Source organism: Oncorhynchus tshawytscha, linkage group LG19 (assembly GCF_018296145.1).
Source record: "Oncorhynchus tshawytscha isolate Ot180627B linkage group LG19, Otsh_v2.0, whole genome shotgun sequence".
Lineage (NCBI taxonomy): Eukaryota > Metazoa > Chordata > Actinopteri > Salmoniformes > Salmonidae > Oncorhynchus > Oncorhynchus tshawytscha.
Window position 1 is genome coordinate 20,665,520 of NC_056447.1, and position 19,568 is coordinate 20,685,087.

Sequence of the window (19,568 nt, forward strand, 5' to 3'; positions counted from 1 at the left end):
TGGCTAATCAAAATAAATATGAGAGCAAACCAAAAATAATAGATAACGAAAAATGGTTTGATAATGATTGCAAAAATCTAAGAAAGTAATTGAGAAATATATCTTATCAAAAACACAGAGAACAGACAACAAATATGTACACCTTCAATATGGGAAACACTGAAGCAATACAAACACACCCTAAGAACAAAAAAGGAACAGCACATTAGAAATCAGCTGGATGGAATTGAGGAATCCGTAGGATCAAACCACTTCTGGGAGAATTGGAATACATTAAACAAACCTCATCAGGAGGAACTGGCTCTCCAACATGGGGATATGTGGAGAAATCAATTTGCAAACCTTTACAGCAATATAACAAAGAGCCCAGAACAAAAAGATTTACAACAAAAATGACAAATCCTTGAATCAGCAGTCAAAGACTTTCAGAGTCCTGTGGATACCCCAATTACAGAAGAAGAATTATTGGAAAAACGATGCACGCTCCAACCCAAAAGGCCTGTGGTGCTGATGGTATTTTAAATGAAATTATCAAATATTCAGACCACAAATTCAAATTGGCTAGACTCAAACTCTTTAACATTATCCTCACTGCAGGTATTTTCCCCGATATTTGGAACCAAGGATTGATCACACCAATCAATAAAAATTTAGACAAATTTGACCCAAATAATTACAGAGGAATATGCAACTTGGGGAAAATTATCTGCAGTATCATAAATAGCAGACTACATAATTTCCTTTGTGTACACAACATCCTGAGCAGAAGCCAGATTGGATTTCTAAAAAATGATCACCCAACAGACCACATTTACACTCTCCATACTCCAATTGACAAACAAGTAAACCAAAACAAAGACAAAATCTACTTGTGTTTTGTAGAATTCAAGAAAGTATTTGATTCAATTTGGCACAAAGGTCTTTTTATAAACTAATAGAAAGTGGCATTGGAGGGGAAACATGTTATGTTATTAAATCAATGCACACTAAAACCAAATGTGTGGTTAAAATGTGGCAACAGGCGAACATACTTTCAGGGACGTGGAGTGAAACAGGGCTGCCCAGTAAGTCCAACACTGTTTGCATCTACATTAATAAATTGGCAAAAACATTAGAAGAATCGGCAGCACCTGGTCTCACCCTACACAACACTGAAATCAAGTGTCTGCTGTACGCAGATGACCTGGTGCTGCTGTCTCCCACGAAGGAGGAGTTACAGCAGCACCTAGATCATCTGCACAGGTTCTGTCAGACCTGGGCTCTCACCGTTAATCTAAACAAATCAAAACAAATATAATGATATTCCGCAATCAGGATGACAAATATAAATTATATTTGGACACAGTTCTATTAGAATACACCAAAAATGACACGTATCTAGGACTAAATATCAGCAACACAGGTAGCTTTCACAGGGCTGTGATTGAGCTGAGAGACAAAGCAAGAATAGCATTCTATGCCATTAAAAGGAACATTAAAATCAAAATTCCAATTAGATTCTGGCTCAAAATGTTCCAATCAGTTATAGAACCAATTGCTCTATATGGTAGTGAAGTATGGGGTCCACTCTCTAACAGTGAAAATACCAAATGGGACAAACATCCAATCGAATTACTGCATGCAGAGTTTTGCAAGACTGTATTGCAAGTGCAAAGAAAACTCAAAATAACGCATGTAGAGCAGAATTGGGCCAAAACGCACTCCTCATTCGAATAGAAAAAATAGCAATCAAATTTAACAACCATCAAAAAACAAGTGACCCCAAAACATTCCATCACACAGCTCTACAATGTCAAGAGATTAAATAAGAGAAGAGTCCCCTCAGCCCAAGGCAACATGGTCCTGAGGCTCAGTTCACTAACCCAAACCAGCCCCATAGAGCCTCAGGACAGCACTCGGAAATCTGGCCTAACCAAGTCATCACAAAGCAAGAATTAAAATATATCACCTATTGGAAAGACAACACAAAAAATCGAAGTAAACTTCAATGCTATTTTGCTCTAAACAGACAGTACATGGTGGCAGACTATCTGACCACTGTGACTGATAGAAACCTGGGGAAAACACAGACTAGGTACAGACTCAGTGAGCACAGTCTGGCTATAGAGACCGGCCGTCACAGACTAACCTGGCTGCCCAGAGAGGACAGGCTGTGCTCACTCTGCTCCAGGGGAGAGGTAGAGACAGAGCTGCATTTCCTATTACACTGTGACAAATACTCAGACCTAAGAGAATAATTCAATACAAAGAATTTGAAAATATAAAAGATGAAGAAAAAAATCTAATATTTATTGGGTGAAAAGCCAAAATCCTGTCACAACCTGAGGGACAGCCAGTGAAAAGTGCAATGTAATGTCAATAATATTTCCCATTTAGTTTTGTTTTGGCTTTCAAGTCATGTGTCTTCTCAGTCATGTTGAGACTGGTCTACTACTATTGCTTTAATGTATTATTATTCTCATTAATATTGTTGTTGTAGTTGCTGTTAATGGTAATCCCATTTCCACTACTACTATTATTGCTGTTGGACCCACCATTTATATATATATATATATATATTTTTTTTAAATGTTTTATTTGTATACTTTGACAATGTAAGTAATTTAACTTGCCATGTCAATAAATTCAATTGAGAAAGTGAGAGAGAGCGCGCAGTTGCTCAAAGAAACTCCTAGCAGCAGATATAACACAGACAGCTCCTGTCAGAGCTGGAGTTGTGAGTGGAGAATGCAAGGTGATAGACTCACTGCCAGTGCCAACTGTTGAACTCACCACATGATACATGTACTGCTGGAGTCAGAGGAGGAAATAAATAACACTCATAGTTACATTGCTTTGAATCCAAGTCAAACAAATGGGCCAGATAGAGGGTGAGTGAGAGGGCTTTGAAGTGAGACATGTAATCCCGCTGAAGGACAGTGTGTTTATGTCTGGGCTTTCGTCATGGCCTTCTGGGCATTCTTATTAAGTTTAGGCTGATTCCTTTACAGGCGATGATGATGCTGTATGAATGAGAGAGGAGCAGTCTGAGCTGTGTGTCTGGCTTGGTTTGAAAGAGGTAGAGAAAGATAGAGACAGACAGAGGCTGGGGGATGGTGATGGATGTGTGGGGTGGGGAGACGGAGGGAGGGACAAGCTGACCTAGCTCTGGGACACAACCAAGGCCGTGCCACCAGGGAGGGGAGCACTGTCTCCATCCTGCCCACACCCTCCCCAGCCTCCAACGGTCCCCCACCTCCCCACCAGCCTCTCTCTACCCTCCCCTGCCTTCCCATCCCTCCACATCTCTCCCCACCTGCCGATCACCCCCATCCTCCCCAGCCTCCCGACGGCTCCTGCTGATTAATATTTAGGGGAGCCCCCCCACAGCCAGCCTGCTAGCATATGGTTGACTGTAGAGGCCTTCTCAGATCTGTACTATTCGTGATGACGGTGGAAACCTCGAAGGGAGAAAGATTGTGACCCTTGATTGGGTACCAGCTGCCTTCATGGTGATCAAAAGGAGGTTAGCGTTGCTACTTCTGTTTACTAGTAGCTGCAAATATAACAGTATGAAAGGGTTGTTGTAGCTACTTAGCTATGTTTACTGCTACTTATAAAGATAACACCATAGTAAGCCACGTAAAAAGCTGAATAATGGCTCCTGTCTAGAATAGTGCTGATATTGTACCACCTAGAATATAGCATTACTATTATAGCGTTACTAAATGTTGCCCCCTAAAATAAAGTCCTTCCAAGTTAAATGTAGACTGGAGATACACTACTCCTCTATACATTCTGTCAGCCTGAGACAAATAATAGAACTTCTCAGTTGTTCCTCAGTGCAGCATGACCATACCATGATATGTGGCCTCCGGGTAATAAGAGTGTTGGGCCAGTAACCGAGAGGTCGCTGGTTTGAATCCCTGAGCCGGCAATGTGGAAAAATCTGCCATTCTGCCCTTGAGCAAGGCAGTTAACCCCCAAGAACTACTGCTCCCCGGGTGCCGATGACGTGGATGTTGATTAAGGCAGCTCCCCGCACCTCTCTGATTCACAGGGGTTGGGTTAAATGTGGAAGACACATTTCAGTTGAATGGATTCAGTTGTATACCTGGCTAAGTATCCCCATTCCCTAATGTAAATCCTATATTATAGTAGGAATATGTTTACAACATGCATCTTCAGTTATTTTGTCCTCCCCCTGCCACTCTACTAACACATCACTCTGCAGTGCGGTGCATTAATCCAGCCATGTTAGGGCGGGAAAGTCTGTAATCGGCTGATTCAGCAGCAACGCCATGGACGTATTCCCATTAGAGATATTAAGAGTGATGTCATTCACTGTCTTTCAAACAGGGACCTGCCCTTTTTGCATTTTAGTGCCTTTAAGTTGTATTAAGGCCTATAGTACATTAAGTTAATGTTTTGTGGTGCTGCCATGACAACCTTGTGAGGGGAGGAGGAAGGCATTTCAGCTGGTCGGTTCTAACTCCTGTACACACGTTCATTTCTTTGTTATGTAACACATCTGCAAACTAGTGTTATAATTATGCCCTAATTAACACTATGCAAGTCAGTTGCACTGCAGATAGTAGTCGGCTATAACTTCAGATGCATTTGGTGGTTTTATTTCATTAGGGCTGATATTAAATCAATGATACTCCGCTGTCTCCCACACCCATCACAACAAGCAAATGAAGACTAATTTGAAATCTGATATAATCATTATCATATTTTGTGTAGGTCATGAATAATTGCTTGGTGTTAAATGTAATAAAGCTTTGTGTTTCCTCCTAAGACAGATTGATGACTGTCACGGTGAGATAGGGTCATTTCATTTTGTGACATGTCAAGTGTGGGTGTGGGTGTGGTTGTGTATGGAGAGTCCGGCGATAAGAGTAGCTTGATGACTATAAACAAATCAAATCTAATTGTATTGGTCGCATACACATATTTAACAGATGCTTATGCAGGTGTAGTGAAATGCTTGTAAAAACGTTCTGGGCTAATAATGTGAGAAATAGCAGTGAGTTTAGAGTTGAATTGGTTTCTTGTTTGTTTGCCAATCTGAAATAGCTTTAAACACAGAGTTGTTTCCATAGGAAAAAGATGTTCGGGTGGGTGGAAAGATCATAGAAATAGAATGAATAGAACGGGGTTGTAACGTCTGACCCTGGCAATTTGACTGGTAAATGAATGGGTACGCTCACAATGGCTGCCTGGTATTGTGATGCAATCATTTCCATGGTAATGTAAAATGTTCATTCAAATTATGCTAAGTGATGTGACTCATGCAATGGAATGTATTTTGTGTAATGTCAGATTCATGGGTACACTTCCTGTTTTTACTTCCTGCTTTGCACTTATGGGTAAACTCGCGATGGCCACCAGTCCACCCATTATGCCATAATTGACTTGGATGGGGACGCCCATTCTATTCATTCTATATCTATGGGAAAGATACTGTAGGAGTGAGAATAGTTTGTCTTTGTCAACATGGTTACTACCGCCTCATTATGTATCCGATTTAAACTTAATTTCAATCTAATCAAATCGGGTTTGAAATGTGCACAATTGTGAAACAAATTAAGGCATGTACTGGTAAATAAATACACAGTATTGTTGTTGAGCTTGGAATGTTAAATAGAAAATGTCCCTTCTGTTTGCAATACATTCTTTATACACTGTTATTTTCACCATCTGCTCTCTGATGCTCAGTATGTCTCCTGATATTTGACAAGTCCGTCATGACGCTCACATTTATCACACCCCATTGGTCAGATAGCCTGGTCGAGGTACATTAGGTGAAGATAATTACTTTGATATCACATTAATGATCCACTTGACTCCCCCATCACCCTCAAAACACACTGTCACCACAGTCAGCAGTTGAGGAACTAACTTTGGTCCCGCAATTTAGTAAATGCATTCTCTGAATGTACTATGCTTTAGGTGATTTTCCGTCCTAACGTCATTCTCAAGGTGTACACAATGGAGTGATACCATATGAACTCAATGACTGATGAACTCAATCAGAATGCTGCTTTCTAGAATGGCTGAAATGGGCTCAGATCTAAGCTTCGGGCGATGTTATAATAGCTCTTTGAATAGGTCAATTTATTCTCCCTTTTCTTGTCCTGTAGCTTGATTCAGACATGAATTGTGTCTTTCATACTGCATTGAACTCATACTGGTGATCGAACACGTTGGTATGAAGTACAATCTCAACTGATTTGGCTCTCGTTTAACCCTGATAAATAAACAATAACAGTTTGTCGAGGTCTGACTCCTGGAAGCTATTGGAGTGAAACTAGTCTGACTAATGATATTGGTACACAAGCCTCCCAGTCCCAACAACCAGGCACATTTCACTTTCACATGGAGAGATTTTTTTTATTTAAATTACCTCCCTTTAGATAGCTTTTAGCCACACTGTCATGGTAATTGAGATTATGTTTGATAATTAACAACCTCTGAAATGAGCCTGAGTGCAATTGCACTGGAACATTTTTAATTAATAAAATGGAAAATTAAAGCTGCATTTTCATAAGCTTTGCGGGGAAATTCATCTTATGATTATAAATGGACAACCCTGATTTGTACTAATTAAACCTGATTTGCATATACAGGAAAGGATAACAGAGATTGGTTTTGATTGCTCAAGGCCCCCTTTGTACTTCTGCGTACACGTGTACGCGAGGCAGGCAGCCTCTCTCTGCCAATATCGTGTTTGTCTCACTAAATGCCATTTGATCAGGGACTGCTTCAATTTAAAGTTTCAGCAACTTTCACTCACAGCGTGTTGCCTCCTCCTCACCTCAGGTGGTGCACAACATACCAGCTGGATGTTTTGAGAGTACAGTTTCTGCATCCGACAGCTATCTGCAGATGATTTTATTTTGCCGAGGCTGAAACTGTGACGATCGTGTCACCGTAGGTCTGGTTATGTATGCACGCACCACTGTAAGTCTCTCTGGATAAGAGCATCTGCTAAATTACTCAAATGTAAATGTTGTTAATAACCAGGGTTTTTTTCTGCATAGGAAACCACCTGATCGTAGGAAAAAGACCAGACTTCTAACTCTCTTTTAAAGCTGCAGTCTTTCGTATTAGGATTTGTTTGATCTGTTATTGTGGACCCGAGTGATGGGGCATCATGGATGGAGTGGTTTGATATTAAAAGATCCTTATGAGAATAGGGAATGACAGAGCTTTGAATCACAACACAGGGGACCATTGTACTAATGGAAAAACCCAGACTCTTTACCCAGACAAGCTTTACACAGTGTATCAAAAGCATCTGAGTACAGCTGGTCTTCATCTCAGTAACAAGAAGTTCACACCAGGACACATATGGCATTTTCTGATGCTGTGTTTTGTTTTAAAAAGGAAGCGCTTCAGGGCCAGATTTATTACCTGGTAGAGTGGTTGGAGAGTCACCCAAAGGGACTAAAGTGTGTCACTTAATCATCAAGGTGCTCAGTGAGAAAGCCCTCGATGGAGCCTCCAACACCACTTACGCCTCATGGGAGATGACGGATGCACCTGTCCAAGTGGGTGAGTAGCAGAGAGCTCGATGCACCAACAACCACCACTACTCAGTACATAGAGAAAAGGATAGGACCTGGGAATGAGTTGGCAACCAGACATTTAACATCAACTTGTTACCTTCACATTTCCACAAACAAGTCACTTATTTCTGGCGAGTTCAGTCTAATGTACAGTCAATTCATAGCAATTCATCGCCCTAGAGAAGTATGATAATTGGGCAGTTTGCGGTCAAGTGCATTATAATGGAAGGATAAGTGGTGGTGGTGAATAATGAGCTAATGTTAACTGAATCGAGGGGCTTTTACGGCGAATGTGGCTATTGTATTTTAAAAGTTTTTTTTTTTTTGTTGAGTGTTTCTGTTGCCTACACTACTCGACGATAGCTTACAGGGGGAAAACACAATGAAATAAAATGCATACTCTATAGTGGTCCAGGCTTTAGAATCCTATGTGGATTTACTCTTAAAGGAGAGTCATTGTCAAAATGTACACCACGGAGCAGGGGTTCTCAAGTACTAGGTCCGGTCACACAAATTTCTTAGGTGGCAAAGGTCCGGATGGATAATGTAATCAGCGTAGTAACAAACCCCCACCTCGCAACCCATGCGACCTCAAACTGTTCACACCGCTCTTGTTAGCAGAGAGAAAAATTAGCTGTTTTTAAGCTAATTTCCCGCAATTCTACACATTTTGCATGGGGCAGAGATTTTCTTTGCTGTTTTTAAGCGAATTTATTGCAATTCTATGCGTTCTTCCATGTCTTATGTGTGTTATATGATACCAGCGGTCGAAGCCTGACGGAGTAAAAAAAAAAGTAATATATAAACATTCGGGACCTCCGGTCCGTATTGATCCCGTTCTGGGTCCGGATCCGGTCCACTGTCCGCCAGTTGAGTATAGACGCCATTGAGGAAACATTCTGTAGATGAACACACCAATAGGAAAACACACAATCACACATGCACTCACACACACAATTGAAAAAGAAAAAACAGTCGTTTGAGGGTGTTTGCTCAGATAGCCAGCAGTGGATAGAGAGACAAAAACACAAACATTTCCAAATGATTCTCTGTATGACAGCTTGGCTGATGATGCCTGTGTGCCCAACACAGGTCCATATCAATGAGTAGACTCACAACACACACACAGGCTGGCTGTATGCCTCTCTCTACCTACTGCTGCGAGTATAGGTAGCTTGGCCTGGCTGTATGCCTTTCTCTACCTACTGCTGGGAGTGTAGGTAGCTTGGCCTGGCTGTATGCCTTTCTCTACCTACTGCTGGGAGTGTAGGTAGCTTGGCCTGGCTGTACTGCTGCGAGTGCCTGGGAGTGTATAGCTTGCCTCTCTCTACCTACTGCTGCGAGTGTAGGTAGCTTGGCCTGGCTCTATGCCTCTCTCTCCTACTGCTGGGAGTGTAGGTAGCTTGGCCTGGCTCTATGCCTTTGCTCTGTATGCTACCTACTGCTGCGAGTGTAGGTAGCTTGGCCTGGCTGTATGCTGCTGTAGGTAGCTCTCTCTACCTACTACTGCGAGTGTAGGTAGCTTGGCCTGGCTGTATGCCTCTCTCTACCTACTGCTGCGAGTGTAGGTAGCTTGGTCTGGCTGTATGCCTCTCTCTACCTACTACTGCGAGTGTAGGTAGCTTGGTCTGGCTGTATGCCTCTCTCTACCTACTGCTGCGAGTGTAGGTAGCTTGGCATGGCTGTATGCCTCTCTCTACCTACTGCTGCGAGTGCAGGTAGCTTGGCCTGGCTTGCGCCCAATTGGCAAGGAGAACTGTTGACGACCGCTTGATGCCTTTCAGAACACTCCAAGCTTTATTACTTGACATGTGCCAAGTGTTATTAGGCCCTGAATAGAGAGGATGAATGGAAATGGAAATGGGATCAAGGTTACGGTTCTGGTAGTTCTGGAGAGGAATGTGTGAGAGCCTCCTGTCATTTGTGTGGTTCTCCAGTTAGGAGTTCATCCTAGTGTTGCTGCTTGTTTGATTAATTTATGCTGTACCATCAGAAGATATCACAGCTCAGTAGCGTAGGTTTGACTTGGTGAGGAATAGGAAACACTCAAACACTCAACACGGATTGGTTACACACACACTACCTCACACAAAATTGTGTGTATATGAAAGAGACAGCACAAGGGAGTTGTGGAATCTTTTTCTTCTTCTTGAGTCAAAATTTAATTTATACATTTTTCCAGGCTCAAACTGGCTGCTCTTGCAGGGAATGGAGCCCCATGCTATTGGCTGATGTGATATTTATCACTCTAATTATATCTTCTGGACTCTTCCACAAGATGCCTGCATTCCCGCTCAGTCACCTTTGTACATTCAATCTACTTCAGTTTGCAAAAGCCTCAAATATATCGTATTCTTTGCAATGACATTTTCTCCCCTCCAATGTGTTTAAAAAAATATATCATATCATTTCACTCTACATTGTTATGCATTCGGCTATTCACTCACAACATATCATTGTTGTCTGAACTGGACAGCCTACAGCCAAATGATGGCTGGTTAAATTAAGGTGAAAGTATGAGAATGCTGCTTTATCTCATTTTGTTTTACAAAACAAATGACTTATTGCTCAAACCTGATTGCTCATGCTCACATGGATTCAATTAAACATAGAAACGGAATGAAGCATAAAGAGGGTGTACACTTTACAGGCCTTGCAGAAACTCATTACTGTGTGATCAATGCAGGAGTCAGAGGAATTTGTCTCTTCCGTGGCTTCGTCTTTTGTGGAGTGGCAGCCTTTGGCCGCAATTGCCAGGCTGAATTAAAATGATATGTGCCTCTGAAAGCATATCCATCTCCTCTCTTTTTAAACATCTACATTTTCACAGGACCTGCTGTATAGATTCTGCCCTATAGAAGTGCATACAGAATATATCACACGCTTCAGAAATGTGATGATCTTTTTCAAAACAAGGCAAACTGAATAGGACAGGTGATCATTTTGAGTAAACCTTAACAATACATGTGGATTCGTGGTTTGTAGAGAGCCTTGTTCCAACATAATGTGGAAGAAGTGGTGGCTCGAGGATTTACTTATTTACTGTAAAGAGTGTCACTAATCCTCTTCAATGTGGACATTGGTGGTCAAGCATTCACTGTGTAACCCTGTCTCCCCCTCTCTCTCCACCCCCCCATCCCTCCCCCAGGTAACCGTCCGTGTGTAGTACTGACAGCACGGGTCCACCCTGGGGAGAGTAACGCCAGCTGGGTGATGAAGGGAACCCTGGAGTTTCTGTGTAGCAGTGACCCGGTGGCTGAGGCATTGAGGGAGGCCTACATCTTTAAGATTATCCCCATGCTCAACCCCGACGGGGTCATCAACGGCACGTACGTACTCTGCGCTCTGACACCCACCCTAACCTTTGACCTCTATCCTCAGACCTATACCTGTCACCCTCCATGTTAACCAGTACACAGTCATTTAGCTAGGCAGTCCAGGAAGCTAACCTGTATGTCCAGGTTACCACAGGGTTATCTTACTGACACGATGGGTATGCAATGTCATGTGAGTCTGTAGCATCGTCATACTGTCAATAGAGAAAGAAGAATTAACAGGAAGGGAGTTTGGGTTGGAGTCAAGTCCCAACTCAGAAAATACATTTTGGAGTTTGGCCCCTTTGCATTACATTGTATCAAATGCATTTGTAAGTGCAAATCTGTTTAGTAGTACCAGTACTTAACAAAAGCAACAGCGTCATATTGGTAGTCTTATTAATGGACTGTAGGGTGATCGATAAGCCTCTTCACCCCTCTGTACCAATCACTGACCTTACTCCTTACTGACACCATGTAAGAACTAGACCCAGTCAGAGCTGCAGTATTTTCATTATCACCAGGCTGGTGCTCAGTGAGCCTGAGCAGAACAATCATTGATCAGACTGTAGCCTATTACATACTGCTTGTTTGGGGCTTGAGAGAGATTAACTCAATATGGACAACAACTTGGTATTGTAGGTCTTGTTGTCTGAAGATATTCCCACTTCTCTACGGTGTCCAGGTTTTAGCGACTGCAATGAGAGTACAAGATTATGATTTTTAACGCAACAATAAACATTTAAGGGGTCTTCTAAAAGTTGTATGCACATAAATCCCCCAAACTCATATGTTATTACCATTAGAACACATATACATGTTGAAGTGCCATGACCCTTTTGAAATGGAAAGTGTGATTCGATATGTTGAAAGATCACATTTGCTTATATCAGTTTCACCACAGATCTCAGGAAGACAGAAATGCACTACACATAAAGCAGAGCTAATCTGAGATCAGAGCTGTCTGACCATGTTAAACCATCCTTTAATTTCCTTTTTTGTTCATCGAGCCATGAAGACACAACATTTACTTTGGCTTGTACATTGGGACTTATTGAAATGCGTCTTCCGCTTGCATTTTTACAATCCATCTCCCTTGGCAACTGATTGCGGTGTCAAGTTGTTTGCCGTTCGGGGGAACACAAACACAAACTTGTTTCACTGTGCACTATCTTGAGTCTCTGCTGCTATTTTCAGCTCACACATACAGCATGAATTATTGGGTCTTCAGATATGATAATTGCTACGAGTCTGAAAGCCCAATCTGCATCACACAGCTGGTCTGACCAGAGGGAGAGGGAGATGTAAACCGAGCTGACTTTTTGACTAACAGCCTTTTGCTTTGCTGTTAGTTTCCTGATTGCAGAGAGAGAGAGAGGGTGATGACAGTATGCTAGCTGCTTGTATTTAGCTGGGGACCAAACGGTAAGAGGTGAGAACAGAGTAGTGTGTGTCAGTAGGGAATCCACTAGTGTAAAACCAGGAATAGCACATGCACAGCCACATCCCTCTGTCTGACTGTGACACTCACTGTCTGACAGCTTTCGTGTGGAATCCCCGGTGGTCTGCGCAGCAGTAGCCTGCCCAGCCGGGCATGTCAGCGCAAGCAGCTATTTACTTAGACATTTTGGTGTGAAATCTGAGAAGACGGGGAAACCAAGTGTATCTTTTCATACCTTCAGTGACAGGTTTTGCAAATGCATTTAGAGCGCCCTGAAATTGGGCATTTGAGGGCAATGCTGTGAAAGACGAAGTATTGATTTCCTCCAATATAGCATATTGGACAAGCCATTTGAGGTTGGAGCATGACACATTGGGGTCCATTGTTGACAAGGGCAGTATGTGTTCAGTGGTGAATGCTGCTCAATGTTTCAGACTGCCAGATGAGAACTCATTTAAATGTTAGTCATTTAGCAGACGCTCTTATCCAGAGTGACTTATGGGAGCAATTAGGGTTAATTGCCTTGCTCAAGGGCACAGTGGCAGATTTTTCACCTCGTCCGCTCAGGGATTCAAACCAGTAGGCTACCTGCTGCCTGTGTAATAAAACATAAATACTAACATCACCATGCACACACCATGGAATTGCTTGATGTTTTGTTCCTTTGTTACATCTAATGTGTTCCGTTAAAGGAATTAAGCATCAGTTAATAAAACTCATTGAGCTTTTGAGATATTTGACACAAAATGTCATCATTAGATCTGAGCGGTTAATTGTCCCTGAAATTGAATTCGTTTTCTGTGAGTGATGATAAAAGACGTTGGCATTGCACGGCGCCTTATCACTTCTGATACTCTGCTTTAGTGGGAGATAGAAGACATGAAGACTTAGGGTTCAGTGTTGAGGAGTACAGAACAAAAATATAAACACAACATGTAAAGTGTTGGTTTCATGAGCTGAAATAAAAGATCCCAGAAATGTTCTATATGCACAAAAAGCTTATTTCTCTCAAATTGTGTGGAACAATTTGTTTACATCCCTGTTAGTGAGCATTTCTCATTTGCCAAGATAATCCATCCACCTGACAGGTTTGGCATATCAAGAAGCTGATTAAACAGCATGATCATTACACAGGTGCACCTTGTGCTGGAGACAATAAAATGCCACTCTAAAATGAGCAATTTTGTCACACAACACAATGCCACAGATGTCTCAAGTTTTGAGGGAGTGTGCAATTGGCATGCTGACTGCAGGAATGTCTAACAGAGCTCTTGCAAGATAATTTAATGTTCATTTCTCGACCATAAGCCGCCTCAAAACATTGTTTTAGAGAATTTGGAAGTACATCCAACTGGCCTCACAACCGCAGACCACGTGTAACCACGCCAGCCCAGGACCTCCACATCCGGCTTCTTCACCTGCGTAAACGTCTGAGGAGGGGGAGGTGTGTATTTCTATCTGTAATAAAGCCCTTTTGCAGGAAAAACCTCATTCTAATTGGCTGGGCCTGGCTCCCAGGGGGTGGCTCTGTTTTCCAGGGATCGGGCTATGCCCTCCAGGCACGCCCAAGGCTGCACCCCTGCCCAGTCATGTGAAATCTATAGATTAGGGTCTAATGAATTTATTTCAATTGACTGATTTCCTTCTATGAACTGTAACTCAGTAAAATGTTTGACATTGTTGCTTGTTGTGTTTATATTTTTGTTCAGTAATAGTTAAACTAGTAATTGAAATACATTTTGTAGGAAATTGGTTAAACTGAATTCAAATCTATAGTATGTAGTGTTTTCAGTAGTTAATTACTGTTTTACCATGTAGCGTTGTAGCTAACTACTAGAACTACTTCTTAGCAAAAAGAATAGAACATATGGGTGAAGTAGGCAATCATTTCCTTTCTTTTTCAGCATCAAACCTGCCTAATTCTCACTTGAAACATTGTTTTTGTGTTTAATAGGCTAAATTCTACATTCTACATCTGACCCCAAAGTGATCTGTTCTTGCAACTTGTAGTCTATGACATTTAAGATTGACAGTATATATGATAATTTCTCACAAAGTAGTTTGGATGTAGTAAACTACTTTTTCAAAGTAACTTTAGTTAAATAAACTATATTTTTCTTAAGAGTAGCTTCCCCAACAATGCTTTTCCACATATTTAATCAGAGAGTGTGTGTTGGAGCAGCAAGCTCTGTACAGCTCTAGACCTGCCTCCAGCTGTCTCGCTGTACTGCACCTATCCTGTCTTCACAGGCGGCCTGAGCATTTTTCTTTGCCCTATTTTTCCTACATTGTTTTGTTCCTATTTTAATGATGTAACTTGTTTTGTGACCCATGTACTAATTTTCACTTGAATTCGGACCTGGCCATGCTCTGAAGGCAACCAACACATGTCCTGGATACTTTAAATGCTGCTGACTCTGCTTGGGTGGAGTAGCTCAGAGGCAGACATTCGTTTTGAGTCAAAATCACCAATAAGCTCGACTCAATAGAACATATCCCAGAGATTCATGGGTTGTCACGTGTTGGATACAAGCACACGTTGGGAATTTAACTTTGTTGGAACAGCCTGTGTGTGTGTGTGTGTGTGTGTGTGTGTGTGTGTGTGTGTGTGTTAAAGTGTTTAAATGTGATAATATTCTTCCATTATGCCAGGGGGTTGCTCGGGAAAGACAACATGTTATTTTTAGTCTGTTTGATTTAGTGGATGAGATTTACCCAAGACAAGCCTCCTAAGTCAAGTCTCTTTGACTGCTGGGACTCCTAGTCTCAGCTCGGCTGATTTGAGAAGTTTGAGGATGCGTCTCACATCTTGCCTTTGACAGCCTGTCTCCTCTCCACCATAGATGTTTATCACAACTCTCTGGTCTATAATTATGTAGGGAGAACAACTCGATGTGCGTGGAGGGGAATGCTGTCCTGCTTCTTACCTTCCTCCCTGTGACCTGCGTTTCTCACTCTGCCAGCCAGGTGGGGACTGACTGGTGTGAACAGATTGTAATTTCCAACACCGACCTTGGGAATGAAGGAACAGAAGATTGCATCAACTAGCCCCTGGGGAAGGACGACTTCCTGTAGCCAAATTTGAGAACCTGTCAAAGTGGATCATCTTGTTATCACAACCAGACTTGAAGACCTTAACACGACATTGACATTTCACAGTCAGGCAAAATTAATTTGTATGTTCACCTTGAGGTATTTGTCTTAAACACTATAAAATAATGCGCTATCTAGAACCTTAAAGGGGTCTTTGGCTGTCCCCATAGGAGAACCCTTTGAAGAACAAAAATATTGGGGAGGCAGGTAGCCTAGTGGTTAGAGTGTGGGGCCAGTAACCGAAAGGTCAAATCCCTGTTCTGTTCCTGAACAAGGCCGTCATTGTAAATAAGAATTTGTTCTTAACTGTCTTGCCTAGAAAAATAAAGGTAAAACACTTTTTTTTTTAAATTTAAGAACCCTTTTTGCTTCCAGGTAGAACCATTTTGGTTCTAGGCAGAACCTTTTGGAGTTCCAGGTAGAACCCTTTCCACAATAGGTTTTATATTGAACTAAAACGGGTTCTCTACTGAACCAAAAAGTGTTCTCCTATGGGGACAGAACCCTTTTGGAACCCTTTTTTCTATGAGTGTAGCAGAGAGCAGGGGCGTGCTACAGTAGCGTTGGCAGTTTATCTGATCAGCGTTACACCTGCAATGTTTGAACAGAATGTTAGCATCCAGGCAGCTCTTTAACTACCATTCATTGTCAATGGTGCCATCACCACAACACAGAGGCCCTTAGACCATTCAGCTGCCTAATGCCACAAGGGACATGAATGGATGAAACAAATGGGAGTTTTGACAGAGTTTTTACATTTCTGTTCCCTCTTTACATGCAGTGAGAGTGGGACCGGTGACCATGACATTGGAGGTCACATTTGAGCACAGTCCAATGCCCCAGAGAAGGGATGGTTATATTTCTATAACTGTTCAGCTGGCTTTAACCATGCTATCCCTCCCAGTTCCTACCTCTGGGTGAGGGACCAGACCAGCTGGGAGATGGTTAACCCCAGCCAGCCAGGGACAAGGTTGGTTTAAAATATTTTTGTGTCAATAGCATCGGTTTGCCTCAATTATAGGTGAGTGTATCCAGTATTAGACTCAGTAGGGTGCTCTCGCTCCATCTCTTGAACAAGGAGTAATCTTGCCCCTAGCTCAGAGAATCAGAAAATGCCTGACCCCATTCCATTTGTATTGCTGACACAGAAAGAACATTTATTCTCAAGGTAGAAGCTGGCCAGATCACATTGGCGAGATGTTTTTTTTTCTTTGACTGGAGTCAGTATGAACCATTTTGTGTCATTGTGTTTTTCATTAGGAGAGAGGTGGTTTCTACACACTAAAAACAAATGGCTCTATATAGTGCCAGTTCTTTGGCTTGTCGCGATAGCGAAACCCTTTTTTGTGCTATATAGAACCATTTTTGGATGGTTCTATAAAGAACCATGCTCGTAAGGTTCTACAAAGAACCATTTAAAAAAAATTATAGCGGTACAACCCTTTTGATGCTGTATAGAACCCTTTTTAATGGTTCTGTATATGTAACGCTTCTCGTTGGTGGAAGGAGAGGAGGAGCAAAATGCAGCGTGGTAAGTGTTCGTCATGTTTTAATTGAAAAAACTGAACACTACACAAAATAACAACGAAGAGAAGACAAAACAGTTCTGCCAGGTGAATAGACACTAAACAGAAATTAATCACCCACAACCAAAATGGGGAAAAACAGGCTACCTAAGTATGATTCTCAATCAGAGACAACGATCGACAGCTGCCTCTGATTGAGAACCATACCAGGCCAAACACAGAAATACAACATAGAAAAAATAACATAGACTACCCACCCCAACTCACGCCCTGACCAAACTAACACAAAGACATAAAAAAGGAACTAAGATCAGAATGTGATAGTACCCCCCCAAAGGTGCGGACTCCGGCCGCAAAACCTGAACCTATCGGGAGGGTCTGGGTGGGCATCCGTCCGCGGTGGCGGCTCTGGCACAGGACGTGGACCCCACTCCACCATAGTCTTGGCCCACTTAAGTGGCGCCTTTGGAGCGGTGACCATCGCCGCCGACCTCGTACTGGGGACCCTAACAGCGGGCCCCGAATAGATGGGAGACTCTGGCAGCACCGTAGCGAAGGGCGACTCCGGAAGCCCCGTAGTGATTGGCGAAGGGCGGCTCCGGCATCTCCTGACTGACGGGCGGCTCCGGCATCTCCTGACGGATGGGTGGCTCCGGCAGCTCCTGACTGACAGGCGGCTCTGGCCTGGAGAGAGAACCTGGAGGGAGGAGACGGAGAGACAGCCTGATGCGTGAGGCTGCCACAGGACCCACCAGGCTGGGGAGACCTACAGGTGGCCTGGTGCGTGGAGGAGGCACCGGATGGACCGGGCTGTGGGGGAGCACTGGAGCTCTGGTGTGCAGCCTTGGCACCACTCCTCCAGGCTGGATGACCACTTTAGCCCGGACCATCCAGAGCGCAGGCACAGGTTGAACCCGAGCTGTGGGTGAGCACTGGAGATCTGGTGCATACTACTCGCACCTCTCCCTTAGGCTCAATGCCCACATTCACCCGGCATGGGCGGAGTGCAGGTATAAGACGCACTGCACCCTCCCAGCGCTCCGGAGACACAGCACGCAGAGCCGGCGCAGGATACCCTGGGCCGAAACGGCGTACCGGAGACCAGACACGCTGAGCCGGCACAACGCGCCCTGGCTGGATGCCCACTCTCGCATGGCACTTGCGGGGGGCTGGCGACACTGTGCGCTCCACCGCATAACACGGTGCCTGACCAGTACAACGCTGCTTTCGGTAAGCACGAGGAGTGGGCTCAGGTCTCCAACCTGACTCCGCCACACTCCCCAAAAAGAATTTGGGGGCTGCCTCTCATGCCTGTTGCGCTGCCATGCTACCTCCTCATATCGCCGCCGCTCAGCTTTCGCTGCCTCCAGTTCGTCCTTGGGGCGGCGCAATTCCCCAGCCTGTGCCCAGGGTCCCTTGCCTTCCAGTATCTCCTCCCAAATCCAGGAGTCCAGAACCCTCTGCTCCTGGTTACCACGCTGCTTGGTAATTTTTTGGTGGGTGATTCTGTAACGCTTCTCGTTGGTGGAAGGAGAGGAGGACCAAAATGCAGCGTTGTAAGTGTTTGTCAATTTTAATTGAAAAAACTGAACACTACACAAAATAACAACGAAGAGAAAACAAAACAGTTCTGCCAGGTGAACAGACACTAAACAGACACTAAACACCCACAACCAAAATGGGGAAAACAGGCTACAACGATCGACAGCTGCCTCTGATTGAGAATCATACCAGGCCAAACACAGAAATACAACATAGAAAAAAGAACATAGACTACCCACCCCAACTCACGCCCTGACCAAACTAACACAAAGACATAGAAAGGAACTAAGGTCAGACCGTGACAGTACATAACCTTTACGGAGAACGGTTCTATAAAGAATCTTTCTCTATCTCAAATGTTCTGCAAATAACATTTTAATTCAATAACCATACAGGGTTCTTTTTGCTGGTTAGCCATACTATTGTTAAAATATCAAAGGTTTTATAATTGTATTATTTGACAAGTTGAATCAAGTGTGCTAGCTCTGGAATGGCTGGGGGTCCCTGAGGAGGGAAATGAGAACCACTGTTGTAGACATCAGTTCTCCATTGACACAACGCCATATATGAGTCTTTCAAAAATCACAATCACTGGCCATTGTCATATTTAACATACAATGGCTTAACACAACAGATCACATCAACTGGAATGACACTCTCACTCACGGTTGCACAAAAAGAGCTTTGCCATTGCCCCTACATTTCAATTATCACTAAAAGAAGGAATAACTATTTTCTGAACCGCAAATAACCATTAACCGGCTCAAATGGTTCTTCGTTATGGTCATTATGGTTCCACATACAGTAGAACCATTCCCTCCCAAAGAACCCTTGAGGAATCTTCTTTGTGTGTACCTGCCTCTTTAAAAACACATTTTTATTCAAGTTGAGTTGTACTTTAGGTACTTTTTATTGTCCTTTTTCATAAGGTACCATTTTATAGTGTTTTGTAATGTCTCCTGTTGTGTCTACCTGCCTTCTGTTGTCATAAAGCAGTCTATTTCCTCACTCTTTCACACTCCATCATCTAGAACTCTGTACCGGCATTAGTTCTGCCTCAGCTTCTCTTCAGAGGTTACAGGAAATGTTCTACAGGTGT

The 19,568-nt window shown here is 43.1% G+C and overlaps 1 protein-coding gene across 1 annotated transcript in view; it reads left to right on the plus strand.

Annotated features, from left to right (window-relative positions):
* LOC112218428 (cytosolic carboxypeptidase 4) overlaps positions 1-19,568 on the plus strand; it is a 150,022-nt gene that overhangs the window by 57,647 nt on the left and 72,807 nt on the right. Inside the window, exon 19 of the mRNA XM_024379212.2 lies at positions 10,702-10,882. Coding sequence (XP_024234980.1) covers positions 10,702-10,882 — 181 coding nt within the window. The remainder of the gene's footprint in view (positions 1-10,701; positions 10,883-19,568) is intronic.